The sequence below is a fragment of the Papio anubis genome, chromosome 2 (genome assembly GCF_008728515.1).
Source record: "Papio anubis isolate 15944 chromosome 2, Panubis1.0, whole genome shotgun sequence".
Classification (NCBI taxonomy): domain Eukaryota; kingdom Metazoa; phylum Chordata; class Mammalia; order Primates; family Cercopithecidae; genus Papio; species Papio anubis.
Window position 1 is genome coordinate 17,811,302 of NC_044977.1, and position 22,606 is coordinate 17,833,907.

The 22,606-nt window shown below is 36.9% G+C and overlaps 1 protein-coding gene across 6 annotated transcripts in view; it reads left to right on the forward strand.

Moving 5' to 3' along the window:
- Positions 1–22,606, forward strand: part of EPHA6 (EPH receptor A6) — a 928,471-nt gene that overhangs the window by 864,568 nt on the left and 41,297 nt on the right. The window contains exon 15 of one of the 6 annotated variants that reach the window (XM_031661836.1): positions 8,253–8,582. The exons of the other annotated variants lie outside the window; for them this stretch is intronic. Within the exon in view, the coding sequence (XP_031517696.1) occupies positions 8,253–8,312 (60 nt within the window). The 3' untranslated portion in view covers positions 8,313–8,582. Of the gene's footprint in view, positions 1–8,252; positions 8,583–22,606 lie in introns of those variants that run through there. 6 annotated transcript variants of the gene reach the window in all.

A 22,606-nucleotide genomic window follows, 5' to 3' on the forward strand; every position in this document is an offset into this window, starting at 1 on the left:
AATCTAAGATTCATCTCTAGGATGAAGTCCACATCTTGCTATTATTCTACCTCCTTTGATGTAGATTTTTTGGTAAATCTCTGAGCCCTGGAATGGCACATGGTGTTACACTAAGCATTATATTCTTGACGAGAAATTATGAGGAGTAACTCAAGCGAGATCTGTACATCTTCTAGTTTAGTGAGCAATATAGCTTAAACTCTCATTCATTGTATTCATTCATCAAACGTTTCTAAAGCACATTTAGAAATTATAAATTAATGTAACTATTCATTTGTAATGCATTATTACATCAATTTCATGGAGAAAGATAAGAGAAAGGAACTCTCTAACACTAACTGGAGTTAGGAATTATCTAGAGATTAAAGGGTCACCTATTGGACCCAGTCATTCTAGAAGCTAGAAGCTAGAATGACTCACTGCAAATGATCGATAGTCTGCCTTTCCTTCCTTCCTTCTCTCCCTCTTCCCATACTTCTTCCCATCTTCTCTTTCACAAAAATTTATTGCATTCCTGGTAGATGGCAGGTATTAAGAATTGGAGAGAGAAACAGAAATAAGATCTATCCCTAGGGAACTCACAATCACAGCAGTAAATCAGATGCATAAATGCAGTATAAGAGTCACTGAGACACTCTCAAAACCTTGTGAAATTCAAACTCTACATATATGCCTGATTTTATAGCACAGGACCAGACTGTAATTTGCCAAAATACGTTTATTACAGTTCTCGGCCTGTGAATTTATTAACATCTTCTCTACTGCATAAGACCTTTTGGTTTCATTCACTGATATGTTTACAGCTGACATGCACTATCTTTCCTGGCTTTTGTGCCCACATTTGTTTACACTGACACATGGTGCTATAGCTTGATGCCTAGATAAGATTTCAAGTGTTTTTGCTGAAATCGCTCAGAATTATTGTAAAGAGATGCATTTATAACCATCAGGGAACACTGAATCTTGGAGTCTGTGTTCTTTGGCATCTGTTAGTAAATATCTTACTACCCTCACCAGCTTTAGGGTATACATTGTTTACCTGTGGCACAGCAAAAACTATCTCCCATATTTTATGGGGAAAATTCTGTGTCTGGCTCTCATAGTTCGGAGAGTTGTTTACAGTCAGCTGGTAGAAAGTCTTACTTGCATTTCACCTGCAATGATTTGTGTGTCAGGCTTTTTGTCTCTTATGGTGCATGAAGAGGACAAATGAAAGTCCTTTCCCCTGCAATATCTTTCCTGCTCATGAAAGTTACTTTTCCAAACTTTAATTACTGGCATGATAGCCTATCTCCATTCTCAGTGTCAGAAGTCTTATTTTGGTTTCTTTTCCAATTACATCTTTTTCAAGTGCTTTATATATTTTAGTCTGCCGTAGATCCTTCACTATAAAAAAACAATCAAAGATAACATTTGTGCTGTGTTACAGCAACTGCCTAGGGTCTATTTTATCTCAATCTGTGTCTTCAGTTTTTTCTACAGAAGTACAAGTAGTTGTATATTTTTTAACATCATGGCTATAATGTCATATTAAAAATGCTAGCATTTTGCAAGAAGTTCAAACTGGAAGCAAGGTGGTTTTTTTCACTGGAAATTGTCAGAGATGGTAATGCAATGAAATATAATAAACATAGTCTCTATTTCAGAATGAGACACTGAGGAGTTATGACAAAAGATCAAGGATCAATTAAGTTATTTTATACTGTATTTTCCTTTCTGAGCATGAAGTACAACTTTCCACATAGTTTCTTTTCCAACAGATGCTATATAATTTTGTGGAAATGATTAATGTAAACAAAACAGATAATTTGTTAAAGCTATTCGTGTAATAATGCTACATAAAAGGCCACCTCCCAAAATCCTCAGAGGCTGAAAATATAAAGCCTTTATTTCTCATGTGTGCGTCTGCAGGTCCACTATGGCAGCTCTACTTAAAATGTCACTTCGATTCAGGTTTGCTCCACATTTCTCATCCTGAAACCCAGGGTGCAGGAGCAGCAGGTATCTGGAGCATGTCTTTCTCGAGGTACAGGGCAGGAATGCCAGAGTGATTAGCCAAACAATGCAAGCACATTACAGCCCTGGTTGGAAGTGACACACGTAGCTTCCCTTACATTCCGTTGGCCAACCAAGTCTCCTGACAAGCTCAAATTCAGTGAGGCAGGGAAATATGCTTCATTCCCAGGCAGCAATGGCCAAGTCAGGGAAGAAAGGTAGATAGTATTGTTTCACGTGACCGTGTGAAGAGATCACCAAATAGGCTTTGTGTGAGCAACATGGCTGTTTATTTCACCTGGGTACAGGTGGGCTGAGTCCAAAAAAGGAGTCAGCAAAGGGTAGTGGGATTATCATTAGTTCTTATAGGTTTGGGGGTAGGCAGTGGAGTTTTGGGGGAAGGGGGTGGATCTCACAAAGTACATTCTTAAGGGTGGGGAGAATTACAAAGAACCTTCTTAAGGGTGGAGGAGATTACAAAGTACATTGATCAGTTAGGGTGGGGCAGAAACAAATCACAATGGTGGAATGTAATCAGTGAAGCTATTGTCACTTCTGTGGATCTTCAGTTGCTTCAGGCCATCTGGAGGTATACGTGCAGGTCGCTGGGGATATGATGGCTTAGCTTGGGCTCAGAGGCCTGACGAGTAATATTGTGTATTATTGTGTATAATACAACCTACCGTAATATCAATTATGACTCTGTCTTCCCCGATGTGATCATTGCCAGTGGAAATTTCTGATTGTGTCTTTCAATGTATGTCCAGAAAATCACATGTAGTTCTTCAAGTATATTTCTTCTGTTATTTGGTATATAATTTTCTACTTCTACTAGTCTTTCGTGCTTTCACCCTAGATCAAAGAATAGTATGTGTTTCTACCCCAGTTTAATAGAATTGATATATAAAACTACCCAGTACTATGATTCTTTCTAAATGAGATTATCACTTTTGTTAAAAGTAACATGTACTTGTTCATGTCCTTTTGGGGACATGGATGAAGCTAGAAACCATCATTCTGAGCAAACTCTTGCAAGGACAGAAAACCAAACACCACATGTTCTCACTCATAGGTGGGAATTGAACAATGAGAACACTTGGACACAGGAAGGGGAACATCACACACCCGGGCCTGTTGTGGGTTGAGGAGAGGGGGGAGGGATAGCATTAGGAGATATACCTGATGTAAATGACGAGTTAACGGATGTAGCACACCAACACAGCACATGTAACAAACCTGCACATTGTGCACATGTACCCTAGAACTTAAAGTATAATTAAAAAAAAAAAAAAAAGAACTAGAAAAAAAGAAGGTAACATGTACTTCTACCCACTTCGTTTCTAAATGGGATTACACTTTTGTAAAAACTAACTTGTGCTTTGGCCTACTTCCAAATATAGGAAAGAAAGAATTATTTCATTAAAAAAGTAAAGCCCCTTTCATTCATAAAAGAGCTATACCCCCAATCCTTTTAAATATCTTCTGTATTTTTAAGTTTATTATTATTCATTGAGTAAACCAAATGTATAGATTATTCCTATCTTTAAAATGTTCAATATAGTTTTACCTTTATTTATTCAAAATTCTCCTTTCTATAAACTTTGTGATGCCTCATATTTGCTGTAATATTTCAAGCACATTGTCAATTTTGATGGAATTATATCAGCTATAAAGATACTGTAGATATCAGATGTTATGTGAAGTAAATGCATTTTGCCAAACAATACCATCTGCACACAATGGAAATTTCTGAAGTCATATGGAAGTTCACAGAATAATAAGTAAACTTCGATGTTCATATTAGAGATCAGCCGAATAATTTGTGTTCATTCAAACATCTGTAATGTTCAGCTTATTCACGACTCCCAGGAAATGTGGTACTCCCAATAATTTGTCCTTCCAGTGTAATAGACTATAAGAGTAACATGTATGTACAACTCCATCAAAATAGATCATGTGCTGGAAAAAAATGTTAAGTTTGACTTTGGCTAGATACAAAAATTAATTTTATTTAGAAGGGTAAATTTTTTAGGGGGTGGGCTTGCCTGTAATGGGGTAGGCAGGCCTCTCTATGGCCCTGAATATGAAGCCTCTTTCATGTTTGCTAGCTTCCACTCCCTGCTATGGCTGAGTGGATAGGAACCCAGGATCTAGCTCCAGAAGCTGAGTGAGCCCACCTTCCTCATTGCTGTATTCTGTTTTTAATGACGATTAATATATTATTTACATACCAGAAATGTCACTCCTTTAAAGTGTTACCATTTGATATCTTTTGTATATTTATAGAGTTGTGCAAATATGACTGTACTCTAATTTTAGAACATTGTCATCACCCCACTAAAAATCTCATACCCATTAGCAGTCATTCCCCATCCCCTTCCCACTCTTTCCCAGCCCTAGGCAACTACAAATCTTTCTGTGTGTTTTCTAATGGTGGACAAATGGGATCACCCAACACACGGTCTTTTGTGACTGGCTTCTTTCGCTAAGCATAATGTTTTCAAAGTTTGTCTGTGTTGTAGCGTGTATCAATTCTTCATTCTTCTTTCTTGTCCAGTAACCTTCCATTGTATGAATATACCACATTTTGTTTATTCATTCGTCGGTGATGAACATTTGGGTTGTTTCTATTTTTTGGCTCTTATGGATAATTTTGCTATTGACCTTCATTTGCAAATTTTTGTGTGGACACATGTTTTTATTTATCTTGGGTATATCCCTAGAAGTGAAATTGCTAAGTCATGGTATAGTTAAACAGAGTAACTCTGTTTTAACTTTTTGAGAAGCTACTAAATTGTTTTCCAAAGTGGCTGCACTATTTTTGTCATCCCACCAGTAAGGAATGAGGGTTCTCATTTTAGGACATCCTGGCTAACTCCTGTTATTGTCTATCTTTTTTATTATAGCCATTTCTAATGGGTGTGAAATGGTATCTCATCATGGTATTGACTTACATTTCCCTAATTACTAATGATGTTGAACATTGTATGTGCTTACTAGCCATTCATCTGTCTTCTTTGGAATAATGCCTACTCAGACCTTTTGGCCTTTTTTTTTTTTTTTTTTTTTTTTTGAGATGGAGTTTCACTCTTGTTGCCCAGGCTGGAATGCAGTGGCGCGATCTCAGCTCACTGCAACCTCCACCTCCTGGGTTCAAACGATTCTCCTGCCTCAGCCTCTCAAGTAGCTGGGATTACAGGCTCATGCCACCAAGCCTCCATGCCTGGCTAATTTTTGTATTTTTAGTAGAGACGAGGTTTCGCCATGTTGACCAGGCCGGTCTCAAACTCCTGACCTCAGGTGATCCACCCGCCTGTTTCCCAAAGTGCTGAGATTACAGGTGTGAGCCACCATGCCCAGCCTTGCCCATTTTTTAAATTGAGCTATGTGTCTTTTTTATGATTGAGTTGTAAGAGTTCTTTATATGTTCTGGATAAAAGTCTCTTATCAAATAGTATATGATTTGTAAATATTATCTTCTATTGGTTATTATTTTCTTGACAGTTTCATTTGAAACACAGCAGTTTTAATTATTATAAAGTCAATTTTATTTTTTCTTTTGCCACTTGTGCTTTTGATGTTGTGTCTAAGAAATCATTGTCTAATCCAAGGTCATGAAAATTAACTATTGTGTTTTCATCTAAGATTTTTATGGTTTTTAGCTCTTACATTTAGATCCATGATCCATTTTGAGTTAACTCTTGCATAAGGTGTAAGTTAAGAGTCTAATTTTCTTCTTTTATGTGTGGATATTCAGTTGGCCCACACCATTTGTTGAAAGACTGTATTTCCTCCATTGAATTATCTTGGCCCCTTTGTCTAAAATCAATTGACCATAAATATTTATTTATATTCATTTATTTTTAGACTCCCAATTCTATTCCATTGACTTGTATGTCTTTTGTTATGCTGTCCCATAGTGTCTTGATTATTGTATCTTTGTAGCAAGTTTTAAAGTCTGTTAGTGTGAGCTCACTAGTTTTATTCTTTTTAAAGATTGTTTTAGCTGGTGTGGGCCCCTTGTATCTTGGCTTAATTTTTAAATCAAAATGCACAATTATTTTTAGCCCCTTTTTTCTGTTGTTGGTTTTTTTTGCCTGAATTACACATAGCCTAGTAAATGATCTCATAAGTTGAATGAGTGTGGTTAGGGAAAGGGTTATTGACGTCTATAAATATACATGTATTCGCATACTAAAACATCTCCAAGCCTCCAAGCTTTAGGTATTATCACAAAATTCTTGCTTAGGGAAAAGCATATTTTTGAATTTGATACTCTAATAACCCTAACACCCAATTCATACAGCAACTTATTTATCTGATTGTACTAAAATATCCACTGAAGCAATAGTTGTAAATTAACATTGATGTAAACATGATTAAGTTTGCAAAAGCATAAACCGCATGACATCCTGAGCAGCAAAAGGAGAAAATTCACTTTCAGCCTCTTTCAGTATTCTTGCCTTGAACTTTTAAATACAAAAACTTATTTTGTGAACAAAAGCAACCATTCCCCTAAAACCAGAGAAGAGCAGTAATGAAAAGATTGACAAAACTCGGGAAATAGTTGCTTATTTTCATGCTTTGCCCAATCTGAGTTTATTTTGGATCTGAGTTTATTTTGGCACAGAAGTTCTATGGAGAAGCTTTCATAGTGGTCTATGGCCCTAAGACATTTTAAAACTTACATTTATATCTTTAAAGTTAGAGAATTTACACTATAAAACATGGAATTTATTTTCAATATCTTTTATTGCATAATTTGTTTTTTATTTAGATTGTGTCCTACTGCAAATATGTTAAGCCCGGTTATTTTCATCTGTCATTTCTTTTCCTGTTCTTAATAGGTATGTGAATTTTGTCTGGGTGAATATAATTAATTCCCCTATTCTTATGTAAGTCTTTTTCAATGATAGATTTTTAAGAAGGACTTCTGGAAGAGGTAATAAACCTTTTGCAAGTAATCAGTGTTTGATCAGAATTTTTAAAGACAATACTTGGAGGGCATTTGAAAAACAAGGTTTTGTTTTTATTTTTTCTGACTCAGGCCTTTTTATGGTACAGTTGCCAGAAATGTCATAAATCTCAAAAAGGCCATTCTTGTCCTAAACCAATTGACCCTTCAGTGCTGAATCCTCAGCTACCTCAGGAGTTCTACTGGACCTCACTGCCATTTTCTGAATAATTTATGTGATTTACAGTGCCTTGTAAAAAGCACTGAAACATCTCTCTGTGTAACTTGTTTGCTTTTAATTTATAGTGACATATTTTCATAGTAGTAGAAACTTGCTGAAAAACTTTTCTGAAACATTATGTTTTTCATTCATACTCAGATCACTGTGGCTCAGTTATCAGTGACCTCAATTTTGTGCTCCGTTGTTTTTCAAATTAAAAAAATACATATGGGCAGTTTCTTGACAAAGTTACACATTAAATAACATTACCCATAGATCATTATCCTGTGTGCACTCTGCCATTACCAATGGTTACCTGACCTTTAGAATTAAGGAGAGCATTATGAGCATCTATTGAGATATTAAAAGCTGTAATATTATTAGCATTTCTTAGGGTCAGCTGGAATGTTTACATTGAAGCTATGCTGGTGTCTCAGAGAAGGACATGTGTGGTTGGTAAGTGGCCCTTGTCAAGTCCTCATGATGGTCTGATAATAATAAAGAAAGTAAATGAGGAAAATGCTATCTTGTTCAGTAAGCTAGGCATCTATAAAGAAGATTGAGCACATATGAAGTACTGTGCCCGACAAAGAACGTAAGGAGATGCAGAGGGCCTGGCAGGATGGGTACCTCATCATTTAAATTAGGCAACTAGGAAAAACACTGAGGATCATCAGCTGAACAGGGAGAGGCACATACATTGTTGGCAGAGAAATTCAGATGTGTAGGTTAAGCAGAGCCAGTATATATTTAAATAAAACACTTTTCTAATCAGAAGCCCGAAATAATTAATTAAATTAAATCATATTTAATCTTCTTCTGAAGCACAATTGTTTCTACTGTTTGAAAAATATAATTAAGATGGTTTCATGAATGTAATTATCAGCAAAAGTGATTGCATCAAGAACATATGAACCTTGTATGTTTCACGATCGAGTTGGGATTTTGTGTGGAAGAAGAAATGATGTTGATAAGATTGTGTGTATTTATTTAAGACTATTGTTTAGTAAGGTTTCAGTAAGCACTCAATAAATGTTAGCTATTATTATAATCATCATCATCATCATTATTGTTTCCTTCCAGCTGATGGTTATAATTGTGCTTGGTCAAGTTTACATTGATTTGCATGAAGCTCTTCATTAAAGGTAATAGAAATAAAGAACTCCTTTGTATCCAGCATATTGTCCCCATACTTGCCCTTTATTTTAGCTATTTAAATCACAAATGGTCCCCTATTAACTTTGATTATTTTATAGCAAACACTTAAATAGTCGTCAGAAAACCTAGTTTCTATTTCTATTCTGCCACTCACTATTGTGTGACCTAGAGTTAGTCTTATTATTTCTGGGCCACAGTTAGAATAGATGTCTATGAGACCTTTTCTTTCTTTTTTTTTTTTTTAGATGGAGTCTCCCTGTTGTTGGCCTGGGCTGGAGTGCAGTGGCATGATCTCGGCTCACTGCAACCTCTGCCTCCCAGGCTCCAGCAATTCTCCTACCTCAGCCTCCCGAGTAGCTGAGATTACAGGCACCGGCCACCATGCCCGGCTAATTTTTGTATTTGTAGTAGAGATGGGTTTTCACCATATTGGCCAGGCTGGTCTTGAACTCCTGACCTCAGGTGATCCACCCACCTCGGCCTCCCAAAGTGCTGGGATTACAGGCGTGAGGCACCGCACCCAGCCTGAGTCCCTTTCATATCTAATATTCTATGGGGTAGCTCAAGAGGCAAAATTGCAGGAAAAAAAAGCATTATAATATACTGCATTCACTTTTAATCTGTCCTTGGAAGTCACCTCACTTCTGCCTCAAGCAAGATCCGCATCTGGTTTAAGGGTGTCATTTAAGGGTAGTACTGCAAGCTGCAGAAACTTCCATTGTATAGTGTCAGTCTTGTGGATATCAAACATTTACTAAGGATTAAAAACGTGGCTTAACCTACTTAGAACTAAAATTGAACTTTGAGAAGCTATTCTACAACAGAGACAATAGATACTTGTCTTCAAACTAGATTTTACTATTTGTAGTGCCTTTGACCTTCATGCGAATTCTATAGCAAATAGAGTCAAACTTTTTTTTAACTGTTTATCCCTGGGCAGTGCCATCTGATATGAGTGGTATTCCATCAAAACGTGTTTTTTTCCAGAGGAAGTCTTGCTGTAATACATCATCAGCATGACAACCAGTGTATTACATATTACAATAAAACATCCCCAGAGCAAAGGTACATGTGATGATGAATTATGCTAATATGTTATTGTCATTATGTTATCAGCACTCAGAGAGTGATTTAGTGAGATACATCATCAGTGAGAGAATATCTGATTTTGTATTACTCAAAAAATGACACGATCATGGAAAACCACAGCAGGTTCATTTGATTAATAGGGTTAGTGATATTCTAGCGCCAGAACTCATGTATGGTAGTATATTAAAATGTCCTTTGAAGCTGAAAACAAGTTAAAGAAAGATGAGTCCATGAGGTGAGGTTGTAAAAGCACTGTCAATTTAAATACTATCACTTTAGACAGAGTGTACAGTTAAGTATAAACCAAAAGTCACCCTTGTCTTTTATTCAAACGTTTGACAGTGATTTAGTTCTACTTAATTATCTGTAAGCCTGATAACTTCTTTCAAGAAGCTATCTATTGTAAGACCACTGGTTATGCTATAAATTTACAGTCTACAGGTGACGCTTTATTTATTTATTTATTTATTTATTTATTTATTTATTTGAGACGGAGTCTTGCTCTGTCAGCAGGCTCAAATGCAGTGGCACGATCTCAGATTACTGCAACCTCTGCCTCCCGGGTTCTCCTGCCTCAGCCTCCCAAGTAGCTGGGACTACAGGCACATGCCACCACACCCAGCTAGTTTTTGTATTTTTAGTAGAGATGGGGTTTTACCATGTTGGCCAGGATGGTCTCAATCTCTTGACCTCGTGATCCACCTGCCTCCGCCTCCCAAAGTGCTGGGATTACAGGCATGAGCCACCACGCCCAGCCCTGGTGACACTTTATAACGATATGCATTAATGCCCAAAATGAATGAACCAAACTAGACATATCACTAAACTTTGTTGTTGAGGGACAACTAATTTATTCAAGATATAATAGCTGATCACTTTTGTTACAGCATCTTCTTTTCCACAGAACCTTGTACACATTAGGCACTGAAAAGATATTTGCCAAATTGAATGGATGATTTTTCACATAACTTTCTATATTCAAAATCACAGAAATCACAAGTCTGATACCAAACTTAAATTAGAATAGCCAGACACCATGGATTGCAAATAGAAAACAACTTTATTTTTCCCAGCACTGCTTGTTCCATCACAGTCTCATGAGCTAGTAATTCTGCATCTTGCCACTGCTTTCTAGCTAAGGTCTCAGACCCATTCATAGTGTGAGGGGCTACGAGGCGGAGAACAGAGAGCAGGATAGATCTTACTCCATTGGTATCTCTTGATCTGGCATTGATGCCCTCTGAGCTTGCTGAATAATTAAAACTGACTTTTTCTCTCATGGAATTCTTTCACAGGTTCTTTGGGGACCTCTTCTCAATAATTATGCAGGTCTTTCCTCAAGATGTCTTAATGTTCTGTACCTTTTAGAGCTTATGATTTATGATTACCTCATTAATCTCTGTTTTCCAGCTATTCCCTTCTGTATTGGCACCACCTTTCCCTAATAGGCATCTTATACTTTTGGACAAAATCCCTTTGAAGAAAACCTCTAAGCTGGCCGCCCCTCCCAAGAACCATATCTGATTCACAGAAAATAGATTCTTCTGGTGCAGAAGAATATATTCTTCTAGCGAAAGCACAGCTGGATCCTAACATAATAATAATAATTAACTTTTACTGAGTGTGTACTATGGTCCAAGCATTGCTACATGTATTAACTTATCAAACTTTCCCCAAAAGAGGAGGTAGTATTATTATCCTCATTTTACAGATGAAGAAACTGAGCAATAGAGAAACTAATTTACCCACTGGGACAAGACCAAGTGTTGGGAAAGCCAAGCCTCAACCACTGCTGGCCACAGCTTCAGTGTGCAGGTTCTTCACGATACCTAACTGTACATTTAGTATTAGTACTCAATACTAAATTAGTTTTAAAACTAGCAAACTATAACTGTTCTTCATTAGAACAGATACTGGCCAATCAATGCCTCACCTTTAAGCTTTTCCAGCCATAGATTCAAAACAAGTTCCTTGTATTTCCCTAAACTTCATCAGTGAGTAAAATTTCTCCCCGTGGGTCCTATTACAGCTCCTCATTGAATTCGAGATGAAGGGCACCACAACAACTCAAACTGTGTCCTCCAGAAATAGTTATTCGTATCCCAGCCTTTTCTACCGCAGTGATCTGGGTATGGAGCAATGGGTAACAAAACCAGTGTATTAATTTCATTGTTTTTAAATTTCCTTTTCAAGCCTTGGAATAATGTAGGATAGGTTTATAATTTAGAATACTTGCTTATTATTAGTTTTTCTCTCCTTGGCCTTTTGGAGCCTCAGCCAAAATTGAAACAGAAAGACTACTATTTTAACATCCTTTAATAAAAATAAAGGACATTTTCTGTAACCCAAAAGGCAAGGATATGAGAACGTATGGCTTCTAGGAACAAGTGGGATGCCTCTTAGTCTGTCATGAAAACCTTAAAAGATGAAAGTGTCACAGACTTCAAGAAATGTTTCAGGGTCGTGAAAGGCGTTTTTACTTCAGTTGATTTATGTGTGCAATTCCAGTAGGGCAGCCTGTGCTGGAGTGCTTCCAGGGATCCACTGGTTAGATCATGATGAAGTTGGCATCAACCTGTCACTGTTCAATTTGGCTTGGAGGTGTGTTATCAATTTCTAAAGCATCTAATATACTCGACTGAGCCGACAGGATGTGGCTCACTGTGGGTGTCAGCAATCATTTTATGTCAATCCGTCCCACAGGTTAGGGTGCTGCTGACTTTCCTCCCCAAACTGCTTCCACCTAAAACTTCCCAAGAAGACTCCCAAAATAGGTTGACTATTCACACCTGTGTTATACTCAGTGCCTGGCCCTAGTTTTATTGTCATGTTAAGAAAAGTGAAGTAAAATATTAATGATGCTTAAAGACAAAAGCAAAGCATTAAAAATAGATAGCCAATGTATGTTTTTTGTTTGTTCGTTTCTGAGATGGAGTTTCACTCTTGTTGCCCAGGCTGGAGTGCAGTGGCACAATCTTGACTTAGTGCAACCTCTGCCTCCTGGGATCAAGCAATTCTCCTGCCTCAGCCTCCCGAGTAGCTGGGATTATAGGCATGCACCGCCATGCCCAGCTAATTTTGTATTTTTAGTAGAGATGGGGTTTCTCCATGTTGGTCAGGCTGGTCTGGAACTCCCAACCTCAGGTCTGCCCACCTTGGCCTCCCAAAGTGCTGGGATTACAGGTGGGAGCCACCGTGCCCAGCAGTCAATATATGTTTTCTTCATCTACTTGCTAATAAAGAAATAGACATTTTCTTTCAAAGAAAAAAATGTGTGACAATCAAGCTGCTTCACAATCTAATTCTTGAATTAAAGGTTTTTTTTTTTTTTTTTGGAAAACCATATTTTGCCAACTACAAATTCCTCTTCCTTGTGGGAAAGAAGTTTCCCTAAGCTTGTCTTCTGTCTCTGAAGACTGAAAAAGGAAATTCTAGTGCTTAAAAATGTGACACAATAAATTTCAGGATAACACAATAGAATTAATTTGTAAAGCTCTGTACATTTATAGAACATTTTTATTCACAGTATTTTATTGAATTTTTTACATAAAGAAAAAGTACCGATTTGAACGCTGAAGCCTGCATCTTGGATATGGCACTCATTGGGCATGTGGCCCTGGACAATTTTCCTGCTCTTTCTGACCTTCGTTTTCTTTGTCTGAAAATGGTGACAACCTTTTTATTAACCATAAGTAAACTGAGTATAGGATCTCTGCCTTATTTATTTTTGTATCCGTAAGTCCTTGCATGATGCCTGCCAAACGGTGCCTGCCAACAAATTTGTCATGACGAGTAAATATGTCTGTGAAGAATTATTATCTCCCATTTACAGATTAGCAGACTGAAGCTTAAGACGTTTAAATGACCCAGTGTTACACAACCAGTAAGGAAAATGCCATGGTCACTTGTGAGAACAGGATCAAATTCTGGAAATTCTGACATATGTGGAGCGCAAGGCAGAAGCATTAGTCACTGTAAAAGAGACTATCCAGATGCATATAGACAAGCAGAGTTCAGAAACACATACTTCAGGATGTTCCATTGTGATAACTAGTTTGCTCCTCTTCACTTCCTGCAGATACTGATAATTAGTAACAAGTACTATGAGGCAGCCCCTCTTGGTGGAGATAAAGAATATAGGACGGGGTAATACGTTGTTTCTCATTTTGAAATTCGAAAATGTTTTCATGAGTATATTCTACATAGTGTTCAGCAGAGATACTACTATGAAAAAGAAATAATACTAATGATTATCCTTACATGAGCACAACACTGTTGCAAGCACTTTGGTTGCATTCTCTTCTTTAATCCACCCAACAATCCTATAAGATACTGTCATTATCTTCACTTCCTAGATGAGAAAATTGAAGTATTGAGAGGTAAGGAAATTTGCTAAAAACCTCAGAGCCCATAAGCTGCAGAGCTAGGATGCGGGTATAAGCAGGGTGACTCAAGAATCTTAACTCTTAACTTCTATACTTTACTGCACAGGGTGGTGGGTTGACAAATGTAGGACACAAAAACAGGAATCTGATAAACAGTTCCCAAGTCCAACACAGGAATTAAAACTTAAAACTGAGCAAGAATATAAGGCCTGTATGAATAAGCTATGTTCACAGAATGACCAAGAAACATCTAGAAAACTTATGAAAATTAACTCCTTTTTAACCCCTATTTCCCTTATGCCACATTCTATTCCCTTATGCCTCATACATGTTCATATAAGCATTTAACAAAATATACTTTGTCTGAACTTGCCTAATGACTGGAATAAGTTCCCTGAATTTTCAAGGGATGGCAGAAATATTGGTTATTTGGCAACTGCCTTAGCCCAAGTTCCCTGGAAAACAGAACTTCAGAAAAAGAATTTAAATGATGATGCTTTATTTTGGAAGTACAAAACCAGGGCAACTGGATGGAGGGAAAATGGAAGTTTAGCAAGAAAGAATGTGAAGCAATACCACAGCATATTACTATGTTTGCTACTTCTTCATGTGGACCACAAAAAGCACAGCAATTGAGAGATGTGTTCGCTAAGCATGAAGAACTTCTCCAAATGGGCTGTATGGAGAAAACATGCTTCAAAACCATTCATGTATGGAGAAAACATGCTTCAAAGCCATTCATGTATGGAGAAAACATGCTTCAAAGCCATTCATGTATGGAGAAAACATGCTTCAAAGCCATTCATGGAAAGAAGCAAGAAAGATGTTGCTGTAGAACTCTTTTCTGTCTCTCCTCTTCTCCAGTGACCAAAGTTCGCCATATTACGAATTAATTCTACCACACTTCCAAGTTTAATGAAGTGTCACCTTCGATGACCATATGGGATGCCAGATATCACATTCTTCAGGGCTGTGTCACTGAAGTCCAGAAATGGTAGAAGTCACAAATTCTGAGCTGCTGGACCTGGCTGGGTAGAGGTGAACCTGACACTCCCAAGACAAATGCCCATCAGCTCTCAGGGATGGAAGTATTACCTAAGAAGCAGATACAGCTAATGTAAACTGACCCATTATGCCCTAATATTTGTGTAACTTTTAGGAAATCAGCTTTAGCTTAGCTGAACTGAATATCTAAAGTCAAGGCCACTAACAAAGAACTATCTCTTTTAAGGTGCAGCACCACCTAGGGTGTGGGATATGGAGGAAAAAGAAATACGCCACACGCACACACACAGTACACATATAAAATATATGCATATATGTATATTACATAAAATTTCCTTTGATATCACAAAATATTCAGTTCGCATATTATAATCTAATCACAACCAATAGATGTACAGAGATGTAATTTCTCTGCAAATTAGATGTGATTTTTCAGAGTCAGCGTTCCCATCACTGGTAGACCAGTGCAGGCCAACCCTGACACAGCAGGGAAAAGAATGGGAAAGACATTAGGAAGGAATAGAACATTAGGCCACTCCACACAGGCCAAAGGTCAGGAGGCAGGTAGGCTGTGTTAGAGAGTGAAGAGAAGGGTTTCCCTGTTGGTGAGAAGATCATAGTATCCGGAGCATCTGTCAATGGGTAATAAGTGATTGTTCAGGAATGCAAACAATTTTTGCACTAGGCATAGTCTCAGGATTTTAGTGTGAAGGATTCCAGTATGAGTTTATTCTAATGAAACCTATAAACCAGGTAGAGGAGGACAAGTTTCCATATATAAGAACTGGACAGAGATTGATCTGAAAGAACCAAGCAGGAGCTAATAAACAGAAGGATACCCACACGGTGATTCAGTGTTGAGTCTTACAGCTTTACAGGCTCCCTGTGTGGAGATAGTAGGGGTCCCAAAGCTTAAGAAAGAGCTTAGTATTGGCTGAATGTTCCATCTTGGGAGGATCAGAGGGCTTTGGGCGCAAGGAGTCAGATTAAAGGGCCAGAAGAATCATTTAATTACTAAATTTCCTGAATTGGAGTGCATTAACAGTTATATCCTTTCAGCAAAAAATGTATTAAACACTTATTGTATCTGATATCTAATACATATTTTGCATTAACTAGTAAAAATTCTATAATCTGTTATATATTTTGATAGTCTAACATATTTATCTTCATCATGGGTTATGGATCATATATATTATATAATTTCATTTTAAATAGTAAATTGTAATATGAGTACCATTTGCATCTGTCTGACAATGATATACCTACCTTCTTTTTTTATATATACCTACCTTCTTGATTACTGTATAGTATAATTTATACTTGTTTTTTGACATTCGGATTTATCTGTAATTCTTTCTTTCTTCCTTTCTATAACCTCCCAAATATAATGCAATCAATTCCTTAAATCACAGGTGATAGGAATAATGTATAGTGATTCGAAGTCATTTCCTCAAATTTATAAATTGAGTGCCACGTTGAAAATAATGTCAGGTATCTACATTTCCATTTCAGTGTTCTTAAAGGTAGCCCTTCCTGACAACTGGCAAGAGCATCCTGCTCTGACAGTCTGACCCTTACACTCCCATTAAATATAAAAACAGATCTGAATCTTTCACCCAGTTGTACTGTCAAGGCTGGTGTAACTTGCCTGTCATATAAAGCTCTTTGAATCAGCCTGCCAAGAAAATATGATTGTAGTACAAATTTTAGCATTCAGAAATATTCACTCCCCTTTCACTTACATGGATTTTGAGGGTCAAAGCTATGCATTTTTATCAGGTATTTTATTATCTTTCAACTTTTGTGAAGATCAATGTGTTAGAATAAAGAACTTTTTTCTCCTTTAATGCCAAAGTGATTTGGTATAAGGGAAATACTAATGAGCCTTTATATTACTTATTGAAAGTTCCCATTTGACAACATGAGAAAGTTTTATGTGAAGGATGGATGCAATCTTTAAATTCCATAATACTTTTGGAAACTAAGCACCTGGTCAAAATAGATGAGCATTTAGAAAAGGGATAAAAAATATGGAACTTTGAATTTTCTTAGAAACCTGATGCTTCTTCAGCACAAACAGAGACGGAAACTTCTGACATAAATGTAGCACAGAGAGAAACCTTTTTCCCATTCTTTTTAAATATAATTGTGCTTATTATAATGCCTAATGATGATGAATGTTTGAATTTTTCTGTAATATAACAGTACTGCAAGTCAACCACTGTTTCTCTTATTATCATCATACCAGTGTAACCACTGGTACTTTTAGGAGGTAGCATGTAGGTCATTCTGGCTTCAACCCATGGATTCACTGAATCACTTGTATTTATTTATTTATTTTACAGGTTAGATTGTAAACTCCATCATTTAACAGAATGAACTATTAAAATGTCTAGGACTTTCTCTTAAACAAAAATCATAAATAAAGAAACCCAACTTGAACAGAGTTAGACCAGTGCCCCCGTTGTATCATCAATAACATGAACACCCACTGTACTAAATGTAAGAAGTCTCTGTTTCCTTAAATTATACAAGTTAATATTCTCTTTTTAAGAGATATTCAGGGAAGGGAGGGTGAGATCATTTTAGGATTCGTGAGAAAGAAAGATTGACAGCACTGGCTGAACTCAGGCAGAAAGCAGTCAGCCCTCGGGAAGCATTTCTGACAGCCACGCTAATGCACTACAGCGCTGACATGAAACTTCCTCTAGATTCCTAAAAGAAGCCATTTGGGAAGAGCCTGTCGATAATGCAAAACTGGGCCAAACGGTTCTGGTTGTGGACTGCTAGCAAATGTCTACCCAAGACTAATGGGAAATAACCAACTTCATGTTTCAAATGAAAAATATGAGTATAGCTATCCTCAAATGAAAGGAGCTTTCCTACAAATTAGGATGTTATTTTAAAAAACAGCATATTGGATTTAACATCTTGGGTATTTTTCTACAAGTAAGTATTTTTTTTTTCTTCCTGAATTCTCAGGGCTCTGCTTAAAGTTCAATTTTGTTTACCAGAAAGGTATGAGAACAAGTTTAATGCTGTAAAAGTTGTTTACTTAGAGCAATAGTATGACAAACAGAACTGAATAAATAGCAACTTACACATCATATAAAGTTTTCCAGCCAACATTGGCTGTAAAATCACCAGTGAACTAGAAAACAAAACAAAATACAAAAATCAGGCTGAAGTATATAGATGAAAACCACCATATCAAAAGCACAATCACATATATTATCTTGTTTTGTGCCTCAGTGATGGATGAAGCTCATGGTAACAGTAACTGCTGTTTTTGATTCCTTGAATTGCTTCAGCAACTTGACCTTGGGTCCATTTAACATTGAGCCCATGTGAAGTCCTTTGCCCTGAGCAAATTTGTTTTCAGGGGAAAAAAAGTAAAAATTGGTCATATAGAATTTCATAACTGACAACACTAAAACACAACCTTTCTGAGTGAAATTTCTTTCTTTCCAATGCCCAGTACACACATATATGTGAGAAAGAAAAATGAACAAAACAAAACAAAAACAAAAGTTGAATACATTTCCTTCTTGCCCTTCAGGTTAACTACTTACACTGGAATGTTTAATACAGACTAAATTGTATAAAACATATGAATTAAATAGGAAAAAATGGATTTTTTTAAAATATGGCATTATTGATTTTAAATATCTATAGAAAATCTTTCTAGTCCTTAGAGGATGTGATGATTAATTTTATGGGTAAACTTGACTGGCCTACAGGATGCCTGAACAGCTGATAAAACATTTTTTCTAGGTGCAACTGTGAGGATGTTTCAGGGAGAAATTAGCATTTGACAGCAAAGAAGATCTGCCCTCATCAACATGGGTGATGGGTGGGTATACCCAATCCATTGAGACCTTGGATAGAACAAAAAGGCAGAGGAAGGGTGAATTCTCTTTCTCTTCTGGACCTGGGGCATCCATCTTTTCCTCCTCAGACATCAGAGCTCCTGATTCTCAGGCCTTCAAACTCTGACTGAATTATACCATCAGCTTTCCTGGTTTTCCCTCTTGCCAATGGCATATCATGGGACTTCTCAGCCTCCATAATTATGCAAGCCATTTCTCATAATAAATATCCTCATATATCTGTCCATATCCTATTTGTTCTCTTTCTCTGAAGAACTTGACTGATAGAGTATTTTCCCTAATACATAAATTTAAAGTGAATGTAAATGGTGCTTCTATAGTATGTGATGGTCTTCAAAAAGATAATTTTCTGAGTTTTTTTATTATGTTCCTTGTAACTTTTACATGACTAACTTTGACTCTCTATTTGGATTATTTGAAGCAGAGTAAATGGCATCCCATTTTTATCAGTAATATAGGAAATATTAAATCATAACTGAAATAGAAATATTTAATGTATAAAAATGTGATGTCATGTTAATATTACAGAACTATGAAGTAATGTTACTAACTTTTTAGACATGGCAAGGTTTTCTTGTCTCCTCTTCTTTTTTCCTTCTATTCCCCCATCAGCAATCCACAGAGCAGCCAAAGTGATCTAAAATAAAAATAACAAAACCAAACAAAAACCAAAATTTTATCATCCCCTTGCTTAAAGTCTTTCAATGGTATTCCATTGCCACAAAACAAGGTCCAATTGTTTTTAATGCCTGAGGAAGATCTTCCTGATCTCTCCCCTGCTGACTTCTCTAGGCTCACCTCTCCCCCTCCTTTATCTCACCTCTTTTCTCCAATTGAACTCAACTTCTCTCAGTACCTCTGAATCTTACATTCTCCTCTCTACCTGGCCCAGTCTTCCTTCCCCCATTTCCCATCCCCTCCTCTCTCACACCTCCTTCATTCATCTAAATCTATGCATCTTTTATAAGGTTCCATCCTAGTCTTCATTTTCTCTGGAAGGCTTCCCTGACTCTGCACTATCATGGCAACTCTCACATTTCATAACATTGTTTAGTATCGCCTATTCCATGATTAGCACTGTTGTGATTGTACACTACATCTCTAACATTCATTTAACTAATATTAATTGAGCACCTATTATGCTTGGGCTCATTTCTAAACACTGAGAAAACATCAAAGAACCAAGCAAACAAAGTCTCTGCCTCAGGGAATTTATAATCTACACACACTGAATATTTGGCAGCAAGAACCGAGCGAAAGAAAACAGGACAGTAGAGAACAAAAGAAAAAGAACAGATCAAGAAGAGCATAGATTAAAATAAGAAAAAGCCAGGAAACATTCAAGATAAAAATGGAAAGCGCTCTTAGAAATCTGGATTGATCTTTTAAAAGACCTCACTCCACAATTGGATAAGCCCTCTTTTATTTTATATCATCTTTTGCTACTGGCGTGTGATATCATTTGAAGATGATATAAATTATTTGTCGCTTCTTTCTACTTGCAGCCAAGTATATCCAGATTCTGTCATGTTATGCCACGCAGTGCTCCAGTGATGTCCTCCAAGAGCCATCTGCTGTCCACAATGAACAAGGCTTCAGAACCCAAATGATATACTTAAACCTGAGCAAAACAAGCTGGAATCTTGTTTAAAAAGGCATTGCTTTGCCAAAATGTATTCACTGGAAAAATCTGCTATAAAACAGTGAATATATTATGCAAGTAAAATTAGACCTTTCAACCTGCTTGGTATGATGCATGATTGCACACATTTACTGTAGTTACTTCTGCCAGATTTAAAGTGATTTTATTCTTTTTATGAGACATTTAGTGCAAAAGGTCAAAAGAGAGATTTAAGATCCCTGTCATCCTTTCATTTTAGGAAAAAAACACTCATTTACACCACTTTTGATCACGAGATGCAAATCTTTAAGCCACAACAAACAAAGGACAATAATAAACAAAAAAGAAATCAAACCAAATTTTGTATAATTTTGCACGTAAAAAAAGTGACAGATGCAACCCAAACTATAAAATTCCGTTTTGTAGGAACGCATTTCTAGTGATGGTAGCATTGTGAAATCTCACTGCCTGCTATTCTAGTTGTCTAACCAAGTCTTCACTGACATGGCTATTGCTGCTGTCTCCAACTTTACAATCATCAGTTTTTCTTAGACTCTTAGTGGCAGCAGTTTCAGACAACTTGCAATTTCTTGTACATGAGATGCTGTGTTGCCCCTCTGTGCCTCTCTCGGTGAACTTTCTGTTTTCTCTGAAGGGATGTCCTAGTCTTTTTGTCTTACTAGTCGAATTCCTACTTTTCTTTTCAGCTCTACCTAAAAGATTACTTCTATTCTGAAGCTTTGAATACCTCCTCACATAGCCATCCCAAAGAACTGATCCCTCCTTTTTTTTTTTTGCTGCCAATTGAATCTGGTACAGACTTTTGTTAGAGCCCTTACCCTCTGTGCTGCTATTATTTATTTGCATCAGTGTTTCTCTTACTGTAACATGAACTCCCTGAGGACAAGAAGCATGTCTTGTTTGTGACTCTAGCACCTGGCATGTTAGAAGTGTTCAAGAAACTCAAGACCAAAGGAATGAATGAATGGATGAATGCTACCAGTGACCTTCAGTTCCTCTCTAGTGGTACCCTTTTTAAATTGAAAATTTAGATGGAGAAATCCCCCCTTGCTTTTTTTCCTTATCATTAATCAAATTCATAGTGATGACTAAAAATGAACTGAAAATCAAAATGTGATTTCTACTTATATAGTGTAGTTATGAGACTGTGCCTTTCATTTTACACCACTTTCCTAATTCATCCCATCAAGTAATCCTGCCAGCAAATAATCAATAAATTTACATTATAATCACAGCACAATACTAAATACTATGAAGTACCATTTAGTAAAAGAAGAATAAAAGACCCTCCAAAACTTTTATAAACTTTCTGGGAAGACAGTACATTCACCTTTTAAAATTTCAAATAACAGTACATAGAGGGTATATGATGCTAGTTGCAAAGTGAGTGAGGCAGGCAGTAAGTGTTACAGGCAGGCATAAGAAGAATGATCACTTTGATCATAAACCAGTAAGGATCTGAAGGATTCATTGGTTTTAGAAATGAGAAAAGTTGAAAATACAGCATGTTGTATTGGAATAATGGAATGAAGAATAAAGGTTTGTATAAATTTTCTCAACTATGAACCTGAGGATAAGTAAACTGTCTTCCATTTTTTAATCAATTTACCTCAGCTTTAAAACCTACTTAAAATATGATATGATTTGGCTATATGTCCCCACCCAAATCCACCTCCAACTCTTATCCCCACATGTCAAGGGAGGGACCTGGTGGAAGGTGATTGGATCATGGGAGCAGTTTCCCCAATGCTGTTCTCATGAGTTCGCATGACATCTGATGGTTTAAAAGTGTTTGGCAGTTTCTCTCTCTCCTGCTGCCATATAAGATATGCCTTGCTTTCTCTTCTCCTTCCGCCATGATTATAAGTTTTCTGAGGTCTCCTCAGCCATGCAGAACTGTGAGTCAATTAAACCTCTTTTGGTTTTACCCAGTCTGAGGTAGTTCTTTATAGCAGAGTGATAATGAACTAATACAGAAAATTGGTGCCAAGAGTGGGGTACTGCTAATAAAGGTACCTAAAAATGTGAAAGCAAATTGGGAACTGAATAATGGGCAGAGGTTGAAACACTCTGAAGGGCTCAGAAGGAGACAGGATGAGGTGGGAAAGTTTGGAACTTCCTAGAGACTTGTTGAATGGTTTTGACCAAAATGCTGATAGTGATATGGACAATGAAGTCCAAGCTCAGGTGGTCTCAGATGGAGATGAGGAACTTAACTGGAAACTGAAGCAAAGATCACTCTTGCTATGCTTTAGCAAAGAGACT